Raw genomic sequence first — 26,975 nt, forward strand, 5'->3', positions numbered from 1 at the left:
TTATTTATATTAATGTTTGTCTCCCCCTCTAGACCGTAAGCTCATTGTAGGCAGGGAATGTGCCCATTTATTGTTACACTGTACTCTCCCAAGTGCTTCAAACAGTGGTTCGGCACGCAGTAAGTGCTCAATAAATATGACTGAATGAATGAATGAACTTGGGATGGGAAATGCCCCATTTCCTAGGGCTGTAGAGCTTTGTGGGATAACTGGAGGTAGTGTTTGGTGGATCTCTGTCAGTGGAATAATGTACACTGAGAGGGAATGAGGCATGGAGAGTCACATGGTTGAAGGTGAGAGGGGAGCCATTATCACATGTTCCCCTCTGCGGGAGTCTGCTTGTTACCCCTGGGTCAAGCCATGAGTCCACAGGAAGACAGTAGCCCAGGTTCACCCCAGAAGCTGCTGGGGACCCTGGCAGAGCTCAGCATTGGAGATGCTAGGCCCTGGTACCTGATGGGGGAAACCAGTCAGTCCGGTAGGACTGGAACTCTTCCAAAATTAACTCTAGAGTGAACAACTGGCTACATTTTTCTTATCTATTTTTAAGTGATCCTAATTTTAAGACCTCCCCCTTCCTCTCTGCAAAATGGACCAACCCAGATCGTCCCCTTCTTACCTACGCTCAGCTGAAACTGAGTCAAAGAGAACTTTCTTGGGTCACATCTTCTGCCACAGATCTGCCACCAGAGAAGAGGAGTTGACTGAGGAGATCGAAAATCTTCCTGTTGCCTGCTGCTTGCTTTTGTACTCCCTTCAAAACAAACACCCCAGGGAGCAGGGTCATGCTGTGGTAAACCCTCTCGCTCCCGAAATTCAGTACAGGCTGCTTTCTCTCCATCTGCATGAAAAAGGGGAAAGAAAGCTGGAGAGAGGTGTTCCCAGAAAGTCTTGCTGATAATTAAGGAGGGGTTGCCCGTTGAGGGTCGGCAAATAAACAGAAATATCAATATCAATTTCAAGTAACAAAAGGCTGCCAGTTTCCCAGAAGTCTCTTAGGCCCCTGGGGGATGAAAGGGTGCCCTGAAAGCTGTTGGGTGGCCCAGGGGCAGTCCTTATCAGGGGTTCTGAATGGAGGAAGAAACAGTTGGCTTCTTGGTATGCACTCATTTTAAGGGGAGGGCGCGGAGGGGTGGGCGGTTTTAGAGAACTGGTGGAGAAAGGAAGCCCCTTCTCTTTGAGGGGAGCTCGGAGGAGGCCGTCCAGAGTGGATTTTGGGCCCTGTGACACTGCCCCGCTGGGGTCCCACGTGCCTGTGGTATTTTTCCACCGTCCGGACAAATGGACTGGCCGGGCTGGGCCGGGACTGGGAGGGGAGGGGAGGAGGGGCCCACTTGTTGATTTAAAAGACCGGGAGCAAGGCTGCCTTCCCTACAGGGGAGCGGAAGGCTGTACCTGTCAGGACTGGAGGATGTCTGTGCTGAAGGAACGCTCCAACTAACTCTGGATTTGCCGCTGGGCTCAGTCTCGTGTCCCGCCATTCCTCTTCAGCCTAGGAGGCCCGGCGGCTCCATCCCCGGTCTCCTGGGTCCCTTGGCTTGGGGCTCTTGCTCTAGGGCTCCTTGCTGCTTCCCCCCCCCCCCAAAAAAAAAAAAAACCCTCCACTTTCAGCCCGAGCCGGGACCCTAGCAGCAGGCACTCATGGGCAAGGTGGGTGGTGTCTCCCCCAACGCGGGGGGAAGAGGAGCGGAAGAGGGCGGAGGGGAGGGAGGTGGGAGCAGGGAAGGAGAGAGGAAGGGGGCGGAGAGGGGAAGTCTGGAACGGCAGGGGGGAGGATGAGATTGGGGCGAGATACCCCAGAGAGGCAGAGGTATCTTCTCGAGAGGTATCTTCCCGAGTCCTCTGCCTCTGGCGCCGCGAGCTGGGGGCGATGGACCCCAAACGAGCTGTTCGGGGACTACGAAGTCCAGGGCGGGTGGCGGGGCGAGCCTCCCCCGGGATCCGAGGAATGGAGTCTTCGCTTCGCGCTCCTGCAAAGCTGGGGTCCTTGTGCCGCCCCGCCCCAACCAGGGTGCACCCTTCCCTCGTGGAAGGATCCAGCACAGCCCTAGAGACTTAGGGATTGAAAGGTGGGACGGGGAGAGGGGGAGAGACAGAGAGAGAGAGAGAGAGAGCAGTCAGTCAATAGTCTTGATCTAGCATTTATTGTTTACCTATCTGGTCTCTCCCAGTGGATTGCCAATTCCCCGAGGGCAGAGACCGGTTCATACTTATGCACCATTCCCCCACCCCGCGCGAGCTCCCATCCCAACAGGAAATACTGAGTCTTCTCTAATCCTTGGCTTCTGTTATAAAAGAGGTCTGAAGTTTACTCCGTGGAGATCCATGGGACTAAGGATATCGAGAAGACTGTCGAGGGGGATGCTGAGGAAAAGTACAGGGACCTGAAAAAGAATCCGTTCAGGCGCAAGAAGAAGGACTCTCAGAAAGAAGACTTGAAGAAAGAGCTTGTTCTGGTCAGTTGCCTTGGATGGGGCTTGGAGCAGTCTTCCCACTGGTTTTTGCTCCACTGACTCTCTCTCTCTCTCTCCTCTCTCTCTCTCTCTCTCTCTCTCTCTCTCTCTCTCTCCCTCTCTCCCTCTCCCTCTCCCTCTCCCTCTCTTCCTCTCTCCCTCTCTCTCTCTCTCCCTCCCTCCCTCCCCCGCTTCAGTCCACAGTCTCTTTCTTCTCTGGCTCTGACTCTAACCTGCTTCTTACCAAAGAAGACTCAATTTTAGGGCTTTGAAAATGCATCTGAAAAATGTGTTCCGTGTTAAAATTAGGCAGATAAACATCTTTGCCCAGCGGCCCTGTACTAGATTGAGTTACTGATTTCACCGTTTGTCAAATAGACCCATGAATTTAGCAGCTGTGTAGCCATACAGGGGTGTATGGCTCTTGGATCCCAATAACTTGACCTCTGGAGGTCATCGGTTCTGTTCTTCAGGCGCTAGGCAGGTAAGGAAACAAACCAATCAGGATTGATAGTTCTCTATTTTTGTAAAGATCTCTTGGTACAGAGATTCCATCATATTATGTTGGGCCCTCTCCCTATGTATGGCAGTTGAGAAGTGCTTCTTCTGTCTAACTGAATCTCTCTTGCTGCCATTCAGTTTGGTTCTCCCTTTCCCCCCTCCCCATCCCCCTTTTGCGTGGGTCCTTCTTGAATCACTGTCCCCTTAAAAAACACACATCTTGGTCATCTGGTGTCAGATTTTTCTCCTGTCTTAGCTAGTGTGAATTTAAGAAGCAATTCCAAAGTTTTTAGCCTGTGAGAATAAATTGTGAAAGAAAAAGAGAACAAAAGATGAATCCCAGGTTTAGGAAAAGACGTCCCCCCCCCCCCCATCCTCCCCGGAATCTCTCAAGGGCTCCTTAGGTGTTTAAAATACACTGGAAAGTGATCTTCTAATATAATGATTTTAGGACACAGTGGACTTGCCCTTTGTGTTTGATTTTCTTGGAAGTCTCTATTTTGGGAGATATTGGATTAGGACAATTAATCAGTAGCATTTATCAAGTGCCTATTGTTTGTTGAACCATCTGGAGAATATTATAGAATTAGTATACATAATCCATACCCTCAAGGAACTTATACTCTAGTTCAGGGGACAGACATTTAAATCAATTATGAATAGGAGAAAGTATGAGAGTATTTAAGACATGTAATGATGGAGGTGAGAAGCCAGCTAACATGGAATTCTGGGCAGTGCTAGACAGTGCTAGGCAGACATCACCCAAAAGCCAGTGACCTAACTGGCCTTCCAGTTTAAGGAAGGAAAAAATGTTTTTGTAGTCAGCACTATCATCCTAAGGGTTGATCTTCTGCCAGCATAATAATAATAGTGCACTTTATTAAGCACTTACTTTGTGCCAAGTACTGGGGTAGATAATCAGGGCATACATAGTTCCTGTCTTTCATGGGGCTCACAATCTAAGTAGGAAGGAGAGTAGGCATTGAATTCCCACTTTGTAGATGAGGAAGCCGAGGCACAGAGAAGTTAAGTGACTTGTCCAAGGTCACACAGTAGATGCAGAGCCAAGTCTTTTGGTTCCCAGGCCTGTGCTCTTTTTGCTTGGCTGTGGTTTGTCACTCATTCCTGGCAAGAGTAAAGGGAGGAAGGGGACAGGGCACTAGGCCTTGCTGCTTCCCAGTATCCACTCCTGGCTATGGCCCAAGCAGGGTTCTGGGCATAAAGGAATGGGTCTAGCTTGACTAGTTCTCTTGCCTGCTACATCTTGGGCTAGGATCCACTGAACTTACCATGTTCTCTCACCTTTGGGTTTCAGAATGACCACAAACTCAGCACTAAAGAATTGGAAGAAAAGTACAGTACAAGCATCACCAGAGTAAGTCAAGGGGAAATTGTGGACTCAGCAAGCAGCCCACATTCTGCATGCTCTCTCTGTAAAACTGCTCTCAATCAGTGGGCCCGAATGGTCTTTATGTGCACTCAAAAGCTTGGGGAGGGATATGGGGAGGATAAGAAATGGAAATTGTCTGGGAGGTGGAAGCCAAGCAACCCTTGACCTACATGCAATTGCTTTTGTGGTGTTTGAAGAGTTCAGTGCCCTACTGAGCCACAAATAAAGTTGAAGTGAGAATCACTTCTACCTCTTGCCTAGGTAATAGTCAGGCTATCGCGTTCCTGGGGATAGGCCAGGGGTGGGTCTGGAGTTGTGACTGGTTTTTCTTGGCTTCCCTTTCTTTCACTGGAAGGACATCAGGGATTGGGAAGGTAGACTCACAGGGCAGCACTCTTAAGAGATGGTCAGTGACATCTAGAAAGCCTATTCCTTTGCGGTGACATTTGAGGTGTATCAGTGAGGATCTCTGAGGAAGGGGGCGGGGGGGGAACTCCCATTTGTGGAATTTGATTCCTGGGGAAATGCACAAAGTCTGGGGTAGGGCCGCCAAAACAATATTCAGTGGTGGCACTGCTGGTTTTCTGAGTTTAACAGTCCCAGTTACTGTCTCCCAAGTTTCTCCATTGTAGGAAACTTGTGGTCTAATTGGGGAAAAGGCCAGTTTTTGCCCCCAATCCTAGCAAAACCTCTTGTGGGTTCTCCCACCAGAGAAACAGCATTGTCTTGTCTTCAAATCTGATTTTGAAGATATATCAGGGTTAATCTTGATCCAGGAAACACAGATCTAGTTGTGATGGGAGATAATAATAATAATTATGGTACTTGTTAAGTGCTTTCTATGTGCCAAGCACTGTTCTAAGCACTTGGGTAGGTACAAGTTAATCAGGTTGGACACATCCCTGTCCCACATGGAGCTCACTCACACTCCTAATCCCCATTTTACAGATGAGGGAACTGATAATAATGCTGGGGCAATCACTAGAGACTGATGAATTCCTGTTTGGTAAAAAGGAGCTAGTGTTTGCTTAAGGGAGAGTGACCTTCACTTAACTTGTACTTCCCAAGCGCTTAGTACAGTGCTTTGCACACAGTAAGTGCTCAGTAAATGCGATTGAATGAATGAATGAATGAATTAGCAGCCAGGGCAGGCAATATTTTTAGTATCTGTACCTGTGCTACCTGCAACTTTATTGGTTAAGAAGTATTACTGGGGGTTTGTGGAGGGTACAGATGCTACTTGCAGCACCTGCATACCTCTCAAATCTCCAGATCAGGCCAGTTGTTCTTGTGCCAGCAGGAAGTTGTGAAGATACTGACCCTGCCCACCTTGACATCCTCCCCTTAGGGCAGAATGGTAGTCCAGATCCCCTGGGCTAAGAATCAATGGGAGAGATGCAGACTGGAGGGACAGAAGGAGGGGAAAAAGGAAGAAAGTCAGGGAGAGCCTCAGGATAGGCCATAGCATGGCCCCAGCCATGGCGATCCTTGGACAACCTGGCTGGGGAGGAGAAGTGGTGGCAGGGGTAGGATGCAACATGGCCCCTGCTGACCTCTCCCACACCTGACCAAACCTGCGTAATGATATTGTTTAACCCAAGCTTTGCAGCTGCCCCCACTGACTGGGCCAGGGAACGTGCAGTTCCTAATAATAACAATAACAATGATAATAATAATAATATTTGCTAAGTGCTTACGATGTGCCAAGCACTATACTAAACCCTGGGGTAGGTACATTCATTCATTCAGTTGTTTTTATTGAGTGCTTACTTTGTGCAGAGCACTGTACTAAGCGCTTGGAAAGTACAATTCGGCAACAGAGACAATCCCTACCCAACAACGGGCTCACATTCTAGAAGGGGGAGACAGACAACAAACAGAACAAGTAGACAGGCATGAATAGCATCAAAATAGACAAATAGAATTATAGATATATGCACATCATTAATAAAATTAATAGAATAATAAATTTGTACAAATATACACAAATGTTGTGGGGTGGGGAAGGGGGTACAGCAGAGGGAGGGAGTAGAGGCAATGGGGAAGGGAGAAGGAGCAGAGGAAAAGGGGGCTCAATCTGGGAAGGCCTCCTGGAGGAGCTCTCAGTAGGGCTTTGAAGGGGGGAATAGAGCTAATTTGGCAGATGTGAGGAGGGAGGGCATTCCAGGCCAGAGGTAGGATGTGGGCCAGGGGTCAACAGCAGGGCAGGTAAGAATGAGGCACAGTGAGGAGGTTAGCAACAGAGGAGCAGAGTGTGCAGGCTGGGCTGTAGAAGGAGAGAAGGGAGATGAGGTGGGAGGGGGCAAGGTGATGGAAAGCTTTGAAGCCAGTAGTGAGGAGTTGATAGTCAGGTCCTACATGAGTCTAAGTAGGAGGGAAAATGGCTATTGAATCCCCATTTTTCAGAAGAGGGAACTGAGGCACAGATAAATTACTCGACTTGCCCAGGGTCCCTCAGTCAGAATTAGAACCCAGATCCTCAAATTCTCAGGACCATGCTCTTTTCCCTAGGACATACTGCTTCATGGACTAGTAACAACCTTAAGTGTCATGTCTTTGTAGGTGTTCTGGAAAATACCCCCAAATACCTCATTTCTGCCTCAAAACCTGGAGACAGGTTGCTAGGAAAGTGAAATATATTATTTTCTTTCTCTCAGTCCATCAGTCAAGTGCCCAGGTTGAACATACACCACATGCAGAGCGCCATGCTAAGTACTTGGATAGCCTAAATGGAGTGAGAAGACTAGATCCTTGACCCCAAGGAGTTTCCAATCTAACAGATTGCCCTAGCCTTAAAGGGGCGAAATCTTCAGGAGATGGATTGAAGTCATAAAATCTAATTAGGTATCCTGGAAATATTCAGTCCCTTATTTATGTTCTCTTCTGTCCTTTTTTACATTGCTCCATCCCGGCAGGGTCTCACCAGTGAAAAAGCAGCAGAGATCCTGGCCCGCGATGGCCCTAATGCCCTCACCCCACCCAGAAAAACTCCAGAAATCATCAAATTCCTCAAGCAGATGGTGGGGGGATTCTCCACACTGCTCTGGGTTGGGGCCATCCTCTGCTGGATTGCATTTGGGATTCAGTTTGCCGAGGACCATTCTACCTCTCTGGACAATGTATGTATGGGACTGGTACCCTCTAGAGACAAGGTCTTCATGGTACCAAATGGGAGGGCATTAAGAATAGGGCATTGAATATGCCAAACGAGAAACTCAGGTTACAGTCCTATCTCTGACACTGACCTTGGACAAGTTTTGACCCTGGACAAGTTCCATTACCTTTTTGAGCCTCTATTCCCCATCTTTTAAAATGTGGGCACAATTCCTTCTTTTCCTTACCTTTAAGAGGCTCTGTTTCAGGGGTGGCCACAATGCAGATTGCAAGCCACACATGGCTCTTCTTCCCTTGCTATGAAGCTTATGCTTGTTAACTTTGTTATTCCCTGTTGAAATGGGCTGCAGTGGGCCGCTGCTCCAAGCCCTCTCGAGGGCAACATCAGGATCCCCTCCCATGTGGACTTTGGCTAGGCAGGGGGGTGACACCTGACCAAACTCCTGACCTCTTCCTCATCTGCCGTTTGCCCCCACCATTGCTCATTGTCATCCTCCTCCACTGCTTACCCTGCTGAAGGAGTTTTTTTGATCTGTGGCTCTATTATGTTTTTGGCTTATGACTCTTCGGTTCTTGAGGCTTGTCCCACCCCATTCTAGATAGTGATGGCTAATAGCATTGTTGAAACAGTATCTGTTTTCCTGACCTGACTCCTTGATCTCTCAGCTGTATCTTGGTGTGGTTCTCGCCTTGGTCGTCATCCTCACCGGGATCTTTGCTTATTACCAAGAAGCCAAGAGCACCAATATCATGGCCAGTTTCAGTAAAATGATTCCCCAGGTGAGTGATGGGCACTGCCTTTGCTATCAGTCAGTCAATCAATCAGTGATACTGTATGCAGATCTCTGTACTAAGAGCTTCAGAGAGTGAAGTATAACAGAGTTTGTAGACATGAACTCTTTAATATGACTCTTGTCAAGGAGCTTACCTGGGGAGAAAAACATCAAAATAAATTACAGATAGGGGAAGCAGTATAGAATAAGGATATGCACATAGGTGCTGTGGGGTTGGGTGAGGGGTGGGTGTCAAAGTGCTGAAGAGGTACAGACACAGAATGATACAGAATGTAGGGTGGAGAAATGTGAAGTTAATCAGTTGTTGAATCTTTCAGTACCCTTATCATTATAATAGTTGCTGACTCCTTACAGTGGCCAGGGAGAAGGTCTAAGGGAGGAGAAGGCAGGGCTTAAGTTTTCTTTCCTGTTTGGCATCCCAGAAAGCTCTTGTCATCCGAGAAGGCGAGAAAAAGGAGGTTCCTGCAGACCAGCTGGTGGTAGGGGATGTAGTGGAGATAAAAGGAGGAGACCGGATCCCTGCTGATATCCGACTGATTGCTACTCAGGGGTGCAAGGTAAAAACAGTCCTCTCCTGACCCCCAATCAAATGCTGAAACCTGGTGATGGCAACATGGAACAAGTGATTAATCCTGTACACTTCCTAATATTATCTCTTCAGGTGGATAACTCATCTCTCACGGGAGAATCAGAACCTCAATCACGCTCCTGTGATTTCACCCATGAAAACCCCCTAGAAACAAAGAACATTGGATTTTACTCCACCACTTGCCTGGAAGGTAGGTCCAGCTGTCCAGAACAGGTGCTCCATTAAAATGAAACATGAACTTTAAATCTTAATAGAGTATCTCTCAGTCTTTATTAAAAGTGCCTTTCATTCAGAGATCACTAAGTACTTCCCTCTTTAGGGGCCATTGTCTGCCCTTCTTAGAGATGGATGCCCCTTCTTGTTCTCATACAGGTACAGCCACGGGTGTCGTCATCAGCACAGGCGACCGAACCATCATTGGGCGGATTGCTTCATTGGCCTTAAGAGTGGGGAATGAAAAGACCCCTATCGCCATTGAGATTGAACACTTTGTCCACATCGTGGCAGGAGTGGCCATCTCCATTGGCATCCTCTTCTTCATCATTGCTGTGTCCATGAAGTACCGAGTTCTGGAGTCCATCATCTTCCTCATCGGTATTATTGTGGCCAATGTGCCTGAGGGTCTCCTAGCCACTGTCACTGTAAGTCCCAGGGATCGTCTGTCTAGTACTCTCTGATCTTGGAACTTTCAGTCTTGTTGGCTCCTTTCATCACAACCATCAGGTGGTGGTGTTTAGTACAGTGCTCTGCACACAGTAAGTGCTCAATAAATACAATTGAGTGAATGAATGAATGGTGTTGAACACCAAACCAAGCTGCAGAATAATAATAATAGTAATAAAACACTTGTTAAGTACTTAGTTTGTGTTAAGCACTGTACTAACTGAGGGGGTAGATACAGGAAAATAAGGTTGGACACAGTCCCTGTCCCACACAAATCTTACAGTCTGATGTGCTGAGCCAAGGAAAATCAGTTGTTCCTAGGATCTTGTGCAGACTGAAAAGAGGTTCAAAAGGGACTTCTGAGAAGTCCCCAGTATGGATGAAAGGTCTCAAGTATTTTTTTGGAGGGAAGGTTAGAGGTTCCAAAGAGTACATTTAGGTGTCAGAGAGCTCATTCATTCAATCATACTTATTGAGCACTTACTGTGTGCAGAGCACTGTACTATGCACTTTGGGAAGTACAAGTTGGCAACATATAGAGATGGTCCCTACCCAACAACGGGCTCACAGTCTAGAAGGGGGAGACAGACAACAAAACAAAACATGTAGACAGATGTCAAAACCGTCAGAATAAATAGAATTATAGCTATATGTACATCATTAATAAAATAGAGTAGTAAATATGTACAGGTAAAATAAATAGAGTAATAAGTATGTACAAATATATACAAGTGCTGTGGGAAGGGAAAGAAGGTAGAATGGGGGGCGATGGGGAGGAGGAGAGGAAAAAGGGGGCTCAGGCTGGGAAGGCCTCCTGGAGAAGGTGAGCTCTCAGTAGGGCTTTGAAGGGAGGAAGAGAGCTAGTTTGGCAGATGTGTGGAGGGAGGACATTCCAGGCCAGGGGAGGGACGTGGGCCAGGGGTTGTTGGCGGGACAGGCAAGAACGAAGGAAGTGAGGAGGTTAGCAGCAGAGGAGCAGAGGGTGTGGGCTGGGCTGTAGAAAGAGAGAAGGGAGGTGAGGTAGGAGGGGGCGAGGTGATGGAGAGCCTTGAAGCCAAGAGTGGGGAGTTTTTCACTTCTAACTATGAGGATAGATGCCTAGGAGGGCAACTATCATACAGTTTCTCCATGTGTTTGGAGACAGAGCCTTGAGCTAGATGAACCTTTCACCTGACCTAGTATGGTTTACTCTGTACTCTTTGGTTCCAATAATAGGAACTGGGAGATTTAGGAATGCACTCCCAAGGAAACACAACATGGCCTAGTAGAAAAACCGTGGGCATTTTAATCCTGGCTGTACCATGTGTCTGCTGTGTGACCATTGTAAAGGCACTTAACTTCTCTATGCCTCAGTTATGTCACCTGTAAAATGGGGATTAAACCTGTGAATCCTATGCGGGACAGGAACTATGTCCAACTTGATTTTCTTGTACCTAACCATTGCTTATTGACTGGCACAAAGTAAGCACTTAACAAATGCCATTAGGGAAAAGGGTGGATTTCCTCTCTTAAGACACTTTAATTGAAGACTCACTCAACTGTCTGCTGCAGTTCTCTCAAGAGGCAGAGGGGTGGAATAACTCAACGTTAAAGTCCAACCTAAATCTGAGGAGTTCTCTAGCCCCAGTTGGACAACAGTCCCTGTCCCACACAAGTTCAATCTTAAGGTAGAAAAGATGCTTGACTAACAAGAGCCTTTAAGCTGTGGAGTTTGGGAGATTTTAACAGATAGGCAGGAAGCTTTGGACAGAGAACATTTGAAGGGCAATACAAAGGATTTCTTGTGTATCCAGAGAGCACAGGGAGTGCATCCTGTGGACAATCACTTTAGCAGGACTCTGTTTACATCTCTCTTACATGTCCTCACCCAGGCTGTCTGTTAAGTGTGACTGCCAACGGCCCAGGTCTTTTGTTGACTATACCCAAAGATTGACCATAGAGGTTTTCCCAGTTATTCATGGGGTCAGTTAGAACTGCCAAAATGGCAAAAAAGCCAGAGAAGAATGAAATCATGTGAGAAATAATTTTCTTGTAGCTCTGAGGGCAGTTGGTCTTAGAATCCTGGGGGAATGGGGTCTGATTCCCTCCTTTCCTGTTTCCAGGTGAGCTTGTCATTGACAGCGAAACAGATGGCCAAGAAGAACTGCCTGGTGAAGAACCTGGAGGCGGTGGAGACATTGGGTTCCACCTCCATCATATGCTCAGACAAGACAGGGACCCTCACTCAGAATAGGATGACTGTTGCCCACCTTTGGTTTGACAATCAGATCTACTTGGCTGACACCAGTGAAGAACAGACAGGTGAGACTGGGGTGTCCCCCACAGTGGGCATGGATGTGCTGTTCAGAAGACAATTCAAATATGGTATGGTTGGCAGGCTTGTCCTGTTGAGACTTGTTCACTTGGGACACCCAGTCCCAGTCTGTCTCACCTTGTCACCTCTCCTTTACCTCACCTCTCAGGTCATGGTGACCTCCTCCAGATAGCCTTCCTTGATTAACCTCACCCACTTGCCAGACCTTCAGCACAATCTGACCCCACTTCTTTCCTTCAAAGTCATTCTGTCTTTTCTGCTTCTATTTGCATCTTTTTATGTGGGAGGTATGTAAGCGTGGCTTCTTTCCCCCACCAGATTGTAAGCTACCTTAAGAGTAGTGGTCATGTCTATTCTTGAACGTGAACCTCAAATATGAAGCCTGGGCTCTGTGATCCTTTGAGTGGGCCATAAACCGTGAGGGCTTGTTGACTGACTGAATTTATTTTGCCACCCAGCTCAAGTCTTTGACCAAAGTTCTGGGACCTGGGCTGCCTTATCTAAAATTATCACCCTGTGCAACCGGGCGGAATTCAGACCAGGCCAGGAAAGCATCCCAATCATGAAGGTAGGTCCTCACAGAGCAAGACCACTGGGGAATTTTCTCTTGTTTCACTAAGATCATAGATTGGGCTTGAACTTTGCTCTGATTTGCCTACAGAACTGCAGGAAATTGAAAGGGAGAGACACAGGAATCACTCTCTAGATCAATCAATCAATAAATCGTATTTATTGAGTGCTTACTGTGTGCAGAGCACTGTACTAAGTGCTTGGGAAGTACAAGTTGGCAACATATAGAGACAGTCCCTACCCAACAGTGGGCTCACAGTCTAGAAGGGGGAGACAGAGAACAAAACCAAACATACTAACAACATAAAATAAATAGAATAGATATGTACAAGTAAAATAAATAAATAAATAGAGTAATATATATGTACAAACATATATACATATATACAGGTGCTGTGGGGAAGGGAAGGAGGTAAGATTAGGGGATGGAGAGGGGGATGAGGGGGAGAGGAAGGAAGGGGCTCAGTCTGGGAAGGCCTCCTGGAGGAGGTGAGCTCTCAGTAGAGCCTTGAAGGGAGGAAGAGAGCTAGCTTGGCGGATGGGCAGAGGGAGGGCATTCCAGGCCCGGGGGATGACATGGGCCGGGGGCCGATGGTGGGACAGGTGAGAACGAGGCACGGTGAGGAGATTAGCGGCAGAGGAGCAGAGGGTGTGGGGTGGGCTTGTAGAAGGAGAGAAGGGAGGTGAGGTAGGAGGGGGCGAGGTGATGGACAGCCTTGAAGCCGAGGGTGAGGAGTTTCTGCCTGATGCGCAGATTGATTAGTAGCCACTGGAGATGTTTGAGGAGGGGAGTAACATGCCCAGAGTGTTTCTGGACAAAGACAATCCGGGCAGCAGCATGAAGTATGGATTGAAGTGGGGAGAGACAAGAGGATGGGAGATCAGAGAGAAGGCTGACGCAGTAGTCCAGACGGGATAGGATGAGAGCTTGAACGAGCAGGGGTATGGATGGAGAGGAAAGGGCAGATCTTGGCATTGTTGCAGAGCTGAGACCGGCAGGTTTTGGTGACTGCTTGGATTTGAGGGGTGAATGAGAGAGCGGAGTCGAGGATGACACCAAGGTTGCGGGCTTGTGAGACGGGAAGGATGGTAGTGACGTCAACAGAGATGGGAAAGTCAGGGAGAGGGCAGGGTTTGGGAGGGAAGACAAGGATTTCAGTCTTGGACATGTTGAGTTTTAGGTGGCGGGCAGACATCCAGATGGAGATGTCCTGAAGGCAGGAGGAGATGCTAGCCTGGAGAGAGGGGGAGAGAGCACAGGCAGAGATGTAGATCTGGGTGTCATCAGCATAGAGATAATAGTTGAAGCCGTGGGAGCGAATGAGGTCACCAAGGGAGTGAGTGTAGATCGAGAACAGAAGGGGACCAAGCACTGAACCTTGGTAGTACTGATGGTACTGATGGTACCACTGATGGTAGTAAGAGTGGTGTAGTGGCTAGAACAAGAGATAGGTTAGTCCTAAATCCTGATTACAACTAACTGATTAAACCACCTCCTATATTCCACTGGCTATACATGCAGAGAGGTTTGGTTCACTGCTGTTTTAAAGCTATTGAGTACCTCAGTTCAATTGAAAGGCTCATGCTAGAGTGGGATTGGGGGAAAATGGAGAAAGCTTATTTCTAATTCATGGGGGTTTCTTTGGCTCCCAGAAAGTGGTGGTGGGAGATGCTTCTGAAACTGCTCTGCTGAAGTTCTCTGAAGTCATCCTGGGAGATGTGATGGGGATAAGACAGCGAAACCACAAAGTGTCTGAAATCCCTTTTAATTCAACAAACAAATTCCAGGTAAGCTTGAGCTCCTGGCTGGGTTTTCCATCTGTTTCAGGGTGGTTGTGGGGAAGGAGTGGATATTGAACTCACACTCCATAGATAGGATGGGTTAAAGCTGAGCCTGTTTGTTGGACAGGTTCTGAGTGAGGCTGAGGGTCTTGGCCTTTCGGATTTCCCACTGGAGGTTTTGTTTCCCTGGTTAGTTGTTCTTTGTCTTGGTGAGACAGATACAAGATGACCTAAAGCCCTGCTTCCTGCCCTTCTCATCTCCCCAAGGCCTGGACCTCGACTGCTCCAGTGCTCTTGCTCTGACTTTGTGCTTTCTGAGAGGTGGGAAACAGTATTGGGAGGGGCACACTGTTAGGTGATAATACCTAGTCCCAGAATCCTTCAACACTGTATGAGGCCCTTCTGCTGAGGTTTCCCTACAGCATTTCTCTATAGCGAAGTCCCTTGAACTCCTCAAGCTCAATATCTCTAAATCTAAACTCTTCATCTTTCCTTCCAAACCCACTCTTTCTCTGAACTTTCCCATTAGTCAACAACATCATCATTGCAGAAGCCTACACTTTGTTTTTATTCTTTGCTCCTTACTATCTTTCAACTCTCTCATTCAGCAGATTGTGAAATCCTACCAGCTTTTCCTTCACAGCGTTTCTCCAATCCACCCCTTCCTCTCTATCCATCATCAGTGGTATTTATTGAGTGCTTACTGTGTACAGAGCACTGTACTGAATGCTTGTGAGAATATAATAAAACAGGGTTGTATTGTTGTAACATTCTCTGCCCATAATGAGCTTACAGTCTAGAGGAGGAGACAGACATTAATATAAATATAAATTAATATGTAATATATAATTGATAGATATGCAAATAAGTTCTGTGGGGCTGAGGGTGGGGTGAACATCAAATGCCCAGTGGTCACAGATACAAATGCATAGATGATGCAGAAGGGAGAGGGAACTGGGGAAAAGAGAGCTTAATTGGGGAAGGCCTTTTGGATGTGACCTTAATAAAGCTTTGAAGCCGGGGAGAGTGGTGGCCTGGTGTATATGAAGGGTTAAGGAGTTCTGGGCCAGAGGGAGGTTATGGGAAAGGTACCGGCAGTGAAATAGACAAAATTGGAACAAAGTGAGCAAGCTGGCACTAGAGGAGTGAAGTTCATGGGCTAAAGTAGGAGGTCAGTGAGGTAAGGTAGGAGGGAGCAAGTTGATTGAGTACTTTAAAGCCAGTGGTAATGAGTTTCTGTTTGATGCTTTAAAGCCAATGGTAAGGAGATTCTGTCTGATGAGGAGGTGGTTGGGCAACTGCTGGAGGCTCTTTATGAGTGGAGAGACATGGGCTTGACTTGTTTTAGAAAAATTATCTGTGTAGCAGAATGAAGTATGGATTGGAATGGGGAAAAACAGAGGGTAGGGAAGTCAGCAAGGAGGCAGATGCAGTAATCAAGGCAGGATTGGATAAGTACTTGGATTAGCATAGTGGCTGTTTGGGTGGAGACAAAAGGGTGGATTTTAGCAATGCTGTGAAGGTAGAACCAACAGGATTTGGTGACAGATTAAATATGTGGGTTGAGTAAGAGAGATGAGGTTACAGGCTTGTGAGATGAGAGGACAGTGGTATTGTCCACAGTGATGGGAAAGACGGGGGAGGACAGGGTTTAGGTGGAAAGATAAGGAAATATCCAAACATTCACCACCCTGATTCAAGATCAAGTTACCTCCAGACTAGACTAGAATATGATTTTCTTAGTTTAAACAGCTTCCTTATTAAACTTCCTATCTCCAGCCTCTCCTCTCTCCAGTTGATGTTTGTGTTGACTGATTCATTTTCTATATTGTCTTTCTGCCCATGTCATTTTACTCTTCAGAAACCTCCAGTGGTTGCCCATTCCTCTTTGGGTCAAGCAGAAATTCCAGACTATATGCTTCAAGGCCCTCCATCAACTCTCTCCCTCTTATTTATTAGCTCTAATCTCCAACTGGCACTGTTTTCTCCTCCCAAACTAATCTTCTCTTTACGCATCCCTCCTTCCTCTGACAACTTTTTTGGCCCTTACTTCTGACTGGAACTCCCTCTGCCTCCAAATCCACCTGAACATAGCTTTCCTAATCTTCAAAGTCCTCCAGGAGTCAAAGCAGAGAGAGCACAGACTTGGGAGTCAGAGGACCTAGGTTCTAATCCCAGCTCCACCACTTGTCAGCTGTGTGACTTTGTGCAAGTTACTTAACTTCTCTGTGCCTCATTTATCTCATCTGTAAAATGGGGATTAAGACTGTGAGCCCCACATGGGACAATGTGAAAACTTTGTACCTATCCCAGCACTTAGAACAGCGCATAACAAATGCCATCATCGTTGTTATTATTATTATTGTTATTCTCTGATTAAGCTCCACCTTCCCCAGTTGTGCAATCCAATGCTTGCCCTTAGCACTTAAATTTATTCACCAACTCTTAGCACTTATGCATATTTGAAACTTAAAGGTACCTATACTTATTATTAATACTGATTATTACTTGTATCATTGCCTTATTAATAGTAGTATTTATTTAGCACTTACTATATGCCCAGCACTGTGGCAGATGAAAGGTAATCATATCAGACACAATTCCAGTCACACTTGGGGTTCACATTGTAAGCAGGAGGGAGAAGGGTATTTTATCCCCATTTTGCACTTGAGGAAGCTGAGGCACAGGGATTTGTGCAAGGTGTTCGAGCAGGCAGATAGCAGAGCCAGGACTAGAATGTGTGTCCCTTGACTCCCAACCCTGTGCTCTTTCCACTACATCAATCTGGCATTAAGTTGTTTTATTCTCTCTCTAACTCTGTCAGCCTCCCCTGTTTGATTCTAAGCTCCTTGAGTGCTGGGACTGTGTTTCTTACTCAGTGTGCTCTCCCCAGTGCAAAGTATAGTGCTATGCACACAGTCAGTACTCAATACATACTAATGATTTATCAGTATCAGAAAGAAAGAACATATCTGTCTCCAGTCCATGTAGGACTGAAGGACCAATAGCAGTGAGGGCTGGGATTCCCCATTCCCAGCAGGTCACTTGGTGACATGATCCCCGCACCACAACCATCCCCTGATTTCAAGCTTCATTCTTACTCTGCTTGGGAAGGTTATTCTTGTGTTTCTGGATATAATCTGTATTTCTTCTCTGAAATCCATAGGCCCATAGGCCATGGTCCCATAGGCCATATGAAGGAAGTTCACCCTTTTATTCCTTTCGGTTCTCATTTGAAGAACAAAGATTTAGGCTTTGGACCTGGGAAACTGGGAAATGAAAGTGACCATCTCTGGAGCTGAACCTATCATTTTCCCCCTATATTTCTAGTTCAGGGAGTCTGGTCCATGAGGAGGTAGGCATGGATGTTTTCTTTCTACTGCATGGAGGCATTTGGCCTAAACCCCATTAGCAATAAGGATGGTGAACCTAGGATAGTCCACTGCACTCAATGCCCTCTTTCCCTGTACCCAGCTCTCCATTCATGAGACTGAAGACCAGGATGACAGACGCCTCCTGCTGGTGATGAAAGGGGCTCCTGAGCGGATCCTGGAGAGGTGCAGCACAATCATGATCAATGGACAGGAGCAGCCACTGGATGAAGGCACCACAGAATCCTTCCAGACAGCATACATGGAACTGGGTGGCCTAGGGGAGAGAGTGCTGGGTATGTTGAACCTGGATGGTAGTGGAATAGGGATTGTTACCACTGCAGTGTGAAGTCTCACAGACTTCCTGTCTGTGAGAGTTGGTAAACCACCGGGTGGCTTACCAAGGGTTCATGGATTGCTCTTCAAACAGATTAGATCTCAAGGTATCTGGATAATTTGGAATTTCTGCTTGGAGGCATGGGAATGGATCTCTTAGTCTCATCTAGATCCAGGATTCTAGAAGTCTTTAGTTTCCTGAATTGGGTATTAGTTGATCTAGAATGATGATAAGCTTACTAGAGAAGCTGGTGAGAATATGAAATTGTTTGAAAGTTTTCAGACAAGCTAACTGTTCAAATTCATCCAGAAAGGACTTGAGTGCTCTTCTGGGGAACATGACTTAAAGTACTCATGAAGTTAAAGGTCACCTCGTTCCCCTTCACCTCCCAACTACTCCATGCCACACACACACTTCAGATAAAAATTGTGAGGCTTAATGCACTAGTGGTGCATAAATAACCAGTGATTCTACTGTGGGTCACACAATGGTTCATCAAGCCCACTATCCTGTCTTCAATAGTGACATTGTTGTAAACTCACTGAGGGCAGGAACCATGTCTTCCACTTTTATGGTATGCTCCCAAGCACCTAGATCTGTAAACAGTACAGCTTAAGTAAATGATGATAATGATGGTTACAATGATTGGAGCAAAAGTGTGATAGTAACCCTCCTTGAAATCTGTTCTCGTGATTTGGGGCTTACTAATTTCCTTAACATTTATAACTTCCCCTCTAGTAATTCATTTTGATCTCCAAACCCTTCTTGGCTTTTTGTGGTATTGAATTAAATTATACTTTACGACACAGTGGGTGAAGAAGTGTTTTCCTTTCTTTTTCTAAAACCTACCATCTTCAAAGTTCAATGTATGTCCCCCTTGTCAGACAGGGATTTGGTGAACAACAATTCTGTGTTCACTCTTAGCCTTGGCCTTTCCAGACAGGAATCCTAACTTTTCAGTCCATTCTCATTTAGAAGATTGCTCAGCCCCATGATCATCTTAATGGCCTAGGGCAGCCAATTAATCTTCCTCTTCTCCCCTTGGTTTTTCTTACTGTTGATCTTGTCTCACATCTCCTTTCTTCCAGGTTTCTGTCATTTGTTCCTGCCAAAGGATGAGTTTCCGAACACCTACTCCTTCAACACAGAAACCATGAACTTCCCCACCTCTAATCTCTGCTTCGTGGGGCTCCTGTCCATGATTGATCCTCCTCGTTCCACTGTTCCTGATGCTGTCACCAAGTGTCGCAGTGCTGGGATCAAGGTAGAACACTCTAGCTTGCTTGGGTGGATAAGAAACACCCTTACTTGAGCATTTTCTCTGCTCTCTGGAGGGGTTTACATCCAATCAAATACTATAAAAAGGTTGCTATTTGGTTTTCCCTTGATATTCATCCAGATTTATTATGTCCATTTACTGTTCACCAGGAGCCTTGAAGACTAGGCCCCTTCCTTGCATTCCTTACAACTCCATTTCAGTGTCCAAGATGATTGGGCTGGGTTAGCATGTCACTTGCCTCTGTATTGAGAAGATTTAAGATGACCTACAGTTTCTATAAGATTATTAGCTCCTTGTGGGCAGGAATCATGCCTTCTATCTCTGTTGTGCTCTTTCAAGCACTTAATACAGGCTTCTGCACACTATAGGGGCTCAATAAATAGTTTCGCTTGTTTGTCTGCTTGATTGATCTGGCTCCCTGGTCTTTCAGGAAGGTAGTGGCATCAAAGAGAGGGTCTTTCTAATGACACAAGAAGAGCAGAGGCAGGAATCTGGGGCAGTATTGGGAGACTGAATACAAATAGTCGGCTGGTTTCTCTGTAATCAGCCCTCAACTAAAGCCAGGGTAGTCACGTGGGCTAGTCACTGCTTCTTCCAACTCCATTTTTGCTGTCTTCTTTTCAGGTTATCATGGTTACTGGTGATCATCCAATCACAGCAAAAGCCATTGCCAAAAGCGTGGGCATCATTTCTGCTAACAGTGAGACAGTAGAGGACATCGCAAAGCGCCTCAACATTCCTGTGGAGCAGGTCAACAAAAGGTAGGTGTCCAGCCACAGTGGTACATCCTAACTTTGAAATGCTGACTAAGCCAGCCTAGGGTACCATTTTGTTCACAGCTATGTGTGCATCTAAGACATGGATCCTTGCCCTTTCACCCTTTAAATGGAGGCACCCACTCTCCCTTCCACTTTGATCCTATGCTGATCTGAACATTTGTTTGCTTGGTGAACTTCTTTCATTGCTAGCACTTTTCTTCTGAGGAGTTCAGTAGAGCTGGCATTGCAACTATGTTCTCTGAAGTAGGCCAGGATTACTACTTCCCAGTTTACAAGCAAGAAAACAGAGGCAGGGAGAAGCTAAGAGATTTGCCCACAGACTCAACAATTCATCGGAGAACATCCTGGCAGAGTCATTAGATTGTAAACTCCCTGAGGAACAGGGACCATGTCTACTTCAAATCTGTGTCTTCTCTCCCAGCATTTAGTACAGTCCTCTGCCCAGGAAGCACTTAATAAATACTAATTCAGGGAGGGTAGTGACTAGGCTGATTTTCAACCTGAATCAAACCACTTACAGAGTCTGTGGGTCAGAGGAATTTGTGTAGGACAGATGGAGAAGAAAGAGAGGTAGTTGGCTGGGTGATGACTTCCTTCAATTACAACTAGTTTTATCTGCAGCTCTCTATCTAGCAAGAAAGTTGGGTTCCTTAATGTTAGAGCCTTAGGAGCTGCATCCAATCATAAGGTTGATGGCTAGTGACCACCCATACACATGTGGCCCTCTCTAAGGGGTTGATCTTCTGCCTCACCTGGGCTTCCCCTTTCTCCTATAGGGATGCCAAAGCTGCTGTGGTGAATGGAATGGAGTTGAAGGACATGAGCTCAGAGCAGCTGGACGAACTCTTGGTTAACCACTCGGAGATTGTCTTTGCCCGCACGTCTCCCCAGCAGAAGTTGATCATCGTGGAAGGCTGTCAGAGACAGGTAGGGGGACAACCCAGGGGCTTCTCTTCCCTTCTCCCTGCCTCCCACAGTTTTTCTCTCCCAGGCAGTCCCTCTGTTGACCTTAGAAAACTAAGGCTTCTGATCCCTCTAGCCCAACTTGCACATTTTTATTGGAAGGAGGAAAACAGCTGAGCTTAGACTCTGGGATGCTCCTTCAGGGACTTCCACCAGGAACCCCTTCTCTAAACACCCTTCCTGTTTCTTGATTCCCTTTCCATCCAGTTTGCAAAGATTCTCAACTTTTTCCCTTCTCAGGATCCGGAAAGGTTCTGCCTTCATGACTGTCTGTAGGAGATTGGGACTCTGAGCTGTTTGGAGAAGCAGCTCAGCCTAGTGAAAAGAACATGGGACTGAGACTCAGAGGACCTGAGTTATAATCTCAGCCTCTCCACCTGCCTGCTGTATGACCTTGGGCAAGTCACTTAGTTTCTCTGGGCCTCAGTTTCCTCCTCTGTAAAATGGGCATTTAATCCCTGTTTTCTCTCCTAATTAAGACTGTGAGCCTCTTGTGGACCAGGTATTGTCTTTACTTGATTGTTTTGCATGTACCCCAGCACTTAGTCCAGTCTTTGGCCTATAGTAAGTGCTGAACAAATTCTACAATTATTATTATTATTGAACTGGAGTCAGTAAGCAGATGCCTGAGTAATTTTTCTCCTTGAATCGTGTCAGGATGCAGTTGTGGCAGTGACTGGTGATGGAGTCAATGATTCCCCAGCTCTGAAGAAGGCAGACATTGGAATTGCAATGGGCATTTCAGGTTCAGATGCAGCCAAAAATGCAGCTGACATGGTCCTGCTGGATGACAACTTTGCCTCCATAGTCACAGGTGTAGAGGAAGGTAAGCACAGTTTCTCCTCCACCCCCAGGGTATCCGGGGTGCTGAAACTGACAGCCAGGAATGCCTCAGAATGATGGCAGTCCCTTGAAGAAGATTATCCTTCTCCTAGGTCGTCTGATCTTTGACAATCTTAAGAAGACCATTGCTTATACCCTGACCAAGAACATTGCTGAGCTCTGCCCCTTCCTCATTTTCATTATGGCTGGCATCCCCCTGCCCATTGGCACCATCACCATCTTGTTCATCGATCTGGGCACTGACATTGTAAGTGGACATGAGGTTGAGAACAAGAGGCTAAGGTCAATGGGGTAGGTGGAATGGAGAATCAGCAATGGGAACCCATCCTGTGACCAATGAACTCCAGAGATGACTATAGAATGATGGCCTGGATGACCTTTTATGGAGTCTGTAAAGATTAAATGATTTCCCCTCCCCTACCAATCCTATAGACAGCATCACTATCCTCTCTGTCTCACATGCCCATAAACTTGACATTATCCTTAACTCATCTCCCTTGTGATCTCTCTCATTCAAACCACATACACAATCTGTCACCAAATCCTGTTGGGTCTACCTTAAAACATAACTAAAATCCACCCTTTCCTTTCCATCCAAACTGCTACTATGCTGATTCAAACACTTATCCTATCTTGCCTTGACTACCCCACATCAGGTTCCTTGCTGACTTCCCTGCCTCCCATCACTCCCCACTCCAATCCATACTTCACTCTGCTGCCCACATCATTTTTCTACACAATTGTTCAGCCCATGTTTTCCCTATCCTCAAGAACCTCCAGTGGTTGCCCAGCCACTTCTGCATCAGACAGAAACTCATTGCCATTGTCTTTAAAGCACTCAATCACCTTGATCCCCTCCCCCTCATTGATTTCCTACTACAACCCAGTCCATACGCCAACCTAATCACTGTATATCTTAATTTCATCTATTTACATTGCCCACCTCTTGCTCACATTCTCCCTCTGGCCTAGAACTCCCTTCCCCTTCATAACCAACAGGCCACCACTCTGCACCTTCAAGGCTTTATTAAAATCACATCTCCTCCAAGAGGCCTTCCCCGACTAAGCCCTCATTTCCCCTCCCCCTCTCCCTTCTGCATATCTTTGGCACTGGGATTTTTACCCTTTAAGCACTGGATATTCACCCCACCCTCAGTCACACAACACTTATGTACAGAGCAGTAATTTATTTTAATATCTTTCTCCACTATAGACTGTAAGCTCCATGTCATCAGGGAACATGTCTGCCAAGTCTGTTGTATAGTGCTCCCCCATGTGCTTAGGACAGTGCTCTGAGCAAAGAAAATGTTGAATAAATACCATTGTTGGATTGACTGATTGAATTAACCTCTCCAAACTCTCCTGTTCAGCTCCCTCTCTCCCTATTTCAAGTCCTGGGCCTCAGTTTTCCCACTAAAATGACCCTGAAGCATATCATTTTCCATTGGGGTTTCAGCCTTCCAGTGCAACTAGCTAAAGTATATAAACATCTAAGGGCCTTCAGGATACACCCAAATGTTCTATACATAAGAACACAGATTTTTGTGCCATTAGGAAACACAGGTTACCCATTGATGTTCTGCCAATACACTAATGGGAAAAGAACTTAGGTTTTGACATGGTTTCTCTCCCTCTCCCTGTTTTCTCTCCCCAACAGATTCCCTCAATTGCCCTGGCCTATGAAAAAGCTGAAAGTGACATCATGAACCGGAAGCCACGTCACAAGAAGAGAGACAGATTGGTGAATCAGCAGCTAGCCGTTTACTCCTACCTGCACATTGGTAGGCTGAGACCACTTCTGCCTCTGTCTCTTCAACTCCTGGGAGGGCTGGTTAATTGGGTTCCTGTTAAAATCCATGACATTCTCCCTCCTTGTCTCCTAGGAATCATCCAAGCCATTGGAGCCTTTCTGGTGTACTTCACTGTCTACGCAGAGCAGGGTTTCAGACCCGAACGGCTCATTGACTTGCGAGTAGAATGGGAAAAGGACAGTTTAAATGACCTGGAAGACAGCTATGGCCAGGAATGGGTAAGGGGAGCAGGGGCGGGATTCCCTTCTAGGCTCACCATCTGCCTCTACCAGGGCCTGGCTGGGGCTTCAGCCTGCCTTTCTGGGCCTGGCTGTGTTGAGCTGGGCCCAGGCAACGATATGACGTCCTCTACTGCCTCACCAGTAGTGCAGTGGGAACCTGAATATCTGCCTGGTTCACTGTTCACATAAATGTTGCCCATGCTTTTGCAATGGCTATAGCTATGATTGGATGACAATTTAAGCCCTGTCAATCAATCAGTCAATCAGTGGTATTTATTTGAGTGGTTACTATGTATTCAGCACTTGGGATTCAATGGACTAAGACATGATCCCTGCCCTTAGGGATTTTTCAATCTGTTCGTCTAACTTCTTTTTTGCCTTCCCCTTTAAGTTATCTTTTAAGGCAGCCCATATCACTGGAATTAGATAATTGCCCATAACCCTTCAAAGAGTTTCAGACTCCTCCCGCCTATACCTGTAGTTTCTTCACTGAATAGCTCCTCTGCAGGCTTTCAAACAGGTTCAGAACAACTTGCCTTCCCGCAAAAGGCCTTCCACCCCTATTCCAGGAAGACCTCAGTGAAAGAGGGCAGTGATCAATCAATCTATCCAAGAGCTTAGAATAGTGCCTGGCACATAGTAAGGACTTAACAAATACCATAAAAAAATCAAACAATCAGTGGCATTTATTGAGTACTGACTATATGCAGAGCACTCTATGAAGCACTTGGGAAAGTACAAAACGGCAGACTTGGAAGACATGATTCCTGCCCACAACGAGCTCACTGTCTACAGAGAGAGACAGACATTAAAAAAGATTATGCACAGGGGAGATGGAAGAGAATACGAAATTTGCATAAGTATTAAAGGGCTGGCGTGAGTATTAAAGTTCTTAAGGAGTACACAGCCAAGTGCATAGTCAATGCAGAGGGGTGCTTAATAAATGCCATCATTATTATTTCTAGACTGTGAGCCCACTGCTGGGTAGGGACCTGCTCTATATGTTGCCAACTTGTACTTCCCAAGTGCTTAGTACAGTGCTCTGCACACAGTAAGTACTCAATAAATACGATTGAATGAATGAATGAATGAGGGCAGATAAGAGAAATAAAGGGCTTATTTCTGGGAATACCATTTGGAGGAGATGTGATTTTTAGGAAGATTTTGAAAGTGAGGTGAGAGATGGATGGTCAGATAGGAAGGGGGAAGAAAGTTCCAGTTCTGAGGGCAGGATAGTCAAGATCGAGGAAGAGGCACTGGTATTAGAGGAGCAGAGTGTGCAGGTTGACTTACAGTAGAAGATCAGTAAGTCTAGGTAGGAGGGAGAGAGGGAATGAGTCTATAGAGAGGAGTTTCTGTTTGATGCAGAGGTAAATGGGCAGAGGAATGGGGAGATATGAACTGAATGGTTTTTCAGAAAAAGTGATCCAGGGGGCAGAGTGAAGTATGGACTGTAAGCTCATTGTGGGCAGGGGATGTCACTGTTATATTGTTATGTTGTATTCTCCCAAGTGCTTATTAAAGTGCTCTGCACACAGCAAGTGGTCAGTAAGCATGTTTGACCGACTGCCTGAAATGATGTGATAAATGCCAAATTCTCCAGAATCAACCTGCCAGCTGACCCTCCTGTCTGCCTTTTCCCCTACATGTCTTCACAGACGCGTTATCAGCGCAAGTACCTGGAATGGACAGGCTACACAGCCTTCTTCGTTGGCATCATGGTTCAACAGTTAGCAGATTTGATCATCAGGAAGACCCGGAGGAATTCCATCTTCCAGCAAGGTCTTTTCAGGTAAATGATGTGCTGAGTCCCATCAGGGCCAGAAGTCGAGCAAATCCGACCCACTGGGTGAATGAGATGATAATGAAGTCTTGTAAAACGGAAAGGCATTCACCACCCTGAGAAGTGTTTCACTGGGGATCCTCATCACCAGATGGACACCGTGGCTCCGCATGGACTCAGATTCCATTCTTTTGCAGAAATAAAGTCATCTGGATCGGGATCGTTTCCCAGGTGGTCATCGCTTTGATCCTTTCATATGGGCTTGGAAGTGTTGCAGCCTTGAACTTCACAATGCTTCGGTGAGATGTGTGTTAGTACTGGAGGAAAGAACTCAACTCTATTTCACCAAATCTGTGGGGAGGAGTAGCTGGGGGCTGGAAACAGATTGGAGGTGGAGGTGGAGAAAGAGGCTTTCTGCATCAAGTTATGCAACTCATGATTACACCATTATGGAGTTGATGGAGGGGATCTGCTGAGCTACAGATAGTCCAGTCATTGGTTTCTAACGCACATCTCCCTGTCTTTCTTTCAGGGTGCAGTACTGGTTTGTGGCTGTGCCATATGCCATTTTGATTTGGGTCTATGATGAGGTCCGTAAGCTTCTCATCCGACTTTACCCAGGAAGTAAGTAGCCAAAGGAAGGGCAAGGTTGCATGGTTACAGATTAACACATCAAGGGTTAAATACAGGGATACAAGGAACCATGGGAACCAATTTTGGAACCCTGCCTCTAATACTTACCTTGGCTGATCCCCAGCCCCATCCAAAGTAAGCTGATCCAGCTTGCCCACCTTGTTGACCACTGTATTTCTATTTTTGACTCTGTAGGTTTTCAATATTTGGTGATTCTTGGTTAGTCAGAATATATTTTCTGATTTTTCAGAAGGAAGTTTTGAGAGATTGAGACAACTCAGTGAATGCTGTGTAGGGAGATCATTTCAGACAAGCTCTGGCTTTCTGGCTAATTGGCTTTTCCCTTCTACAGGCTGGTGGGATAAGAACATGTATTACTGAAAACACCTTCGTCCCAAAGAGAATGATGTCTCATTGGTGGCATCCTCCAACAACCTCTCACCAGCCATGCTGGAATTCTCTTGTGCAATATGAACACCATCAAAGCTCCCTGTATGAAGAAATCTGTTGGCGAGATGCCATCTGACATTGTACTGTAAAACTGAGATGTGGTGATTTGTAGATTATGTATTTTCCCCCATGTTGTTTAAACTGTACATTTCCAGGTAGAAGGGGGAAGGAACAAACCCTGTTATATATGTACATAATAAGTAACCACAGTTTTAATGTGACTGTAAAGCATTAACTTGCACTATGTTTAAGACCATTCTGTTGTTTGGTACAATCTGTGCAGCACCTGAAGGCCTGCAGAAGGCCTATTTTAAAGTAAAGGGCATTTTACAAAT

The 26,975-nt window shown here is 46.2% G+C and overlaps 1 protein-coding gene across 1 annotated transcript; it reads left to right on the top strand.

Annotated features, from left to right (window-relative positions):
• Positions 1-1,396: 1,396 nt before the first annotated feature.
• Positions 1,397-26,975, top strand: ATP12A (ATPase H+/K+ transporting non-gastric alpha2 subunit). Its single transcript, XM_038753590.1, has 23 exons — positions 1,397-1,650; positions 2,298-2,456; positions 4,270-4,329; positions 7,260-7,463; positions 8,125-8,238; positions 8,675-8,809; positions 8,914-9,031; positions 9,214-9,482; positions 11,607-11,805; positions 12,277-12,386; positions 14,042-14,176; positions 17,645-17,837; positions 18,967-19,142; positions 19,782-19,918; positions 20,713-20,863; positions 21,557-21,725; positions 21,835-21,989; positions 23,400-23,523; positions 23,626-23,771; positions 25,433-25,566; positions 25,755-25,856; positions 26,090-26,181; positions 26,543-26,975. The coding sequence occupies exons 1-23, from the start codon at positions 1,642-1,644 to the stop codon at positions 26,569-26,571; spliced, it is 3,120 nt and encodes a 1,039-aa protein (XP_038609518.1). The 5' UTR covers positions 1,397-1,641; the 3' UTR covers positions 26,572-26,975.

This window comes from Tachyglossus aculeatus, chromosome 11 (genome assembly GCF_015852505.1).
Source record: "Tachyglossus aculeatus isolate mTacAcu1 chromosome 11, mTacAcu1.pri, whole genome shotgun sequence".
Lineage (NCBI taxonomy): Eukaryota > Metazoa > Chordata > Mammalia > Monotremata > Tachyglossidae > Tachyglossus > Tachyglossus aculeatus.

Bases quoted from the DNA above. Each gene is read 5' to 3' on its own strand.
- ATP12A (XM_038753590.1), top strand. The intron at 9,032-9,213 runs GTAGGTCCAGCT...GTTCTCATACAG, and splicing joins CTCCACCACTTGCCTGGAAG to GTACAGCCACGGGTGTCGTC. The intron at 9,483-11,606 runs GTAAGTCCCAGG...TCCTGTTTCCAG, and splicing joins GTCTCCTAGCCACTGTCACT to GTGAGCTTGTCATTGACAGC.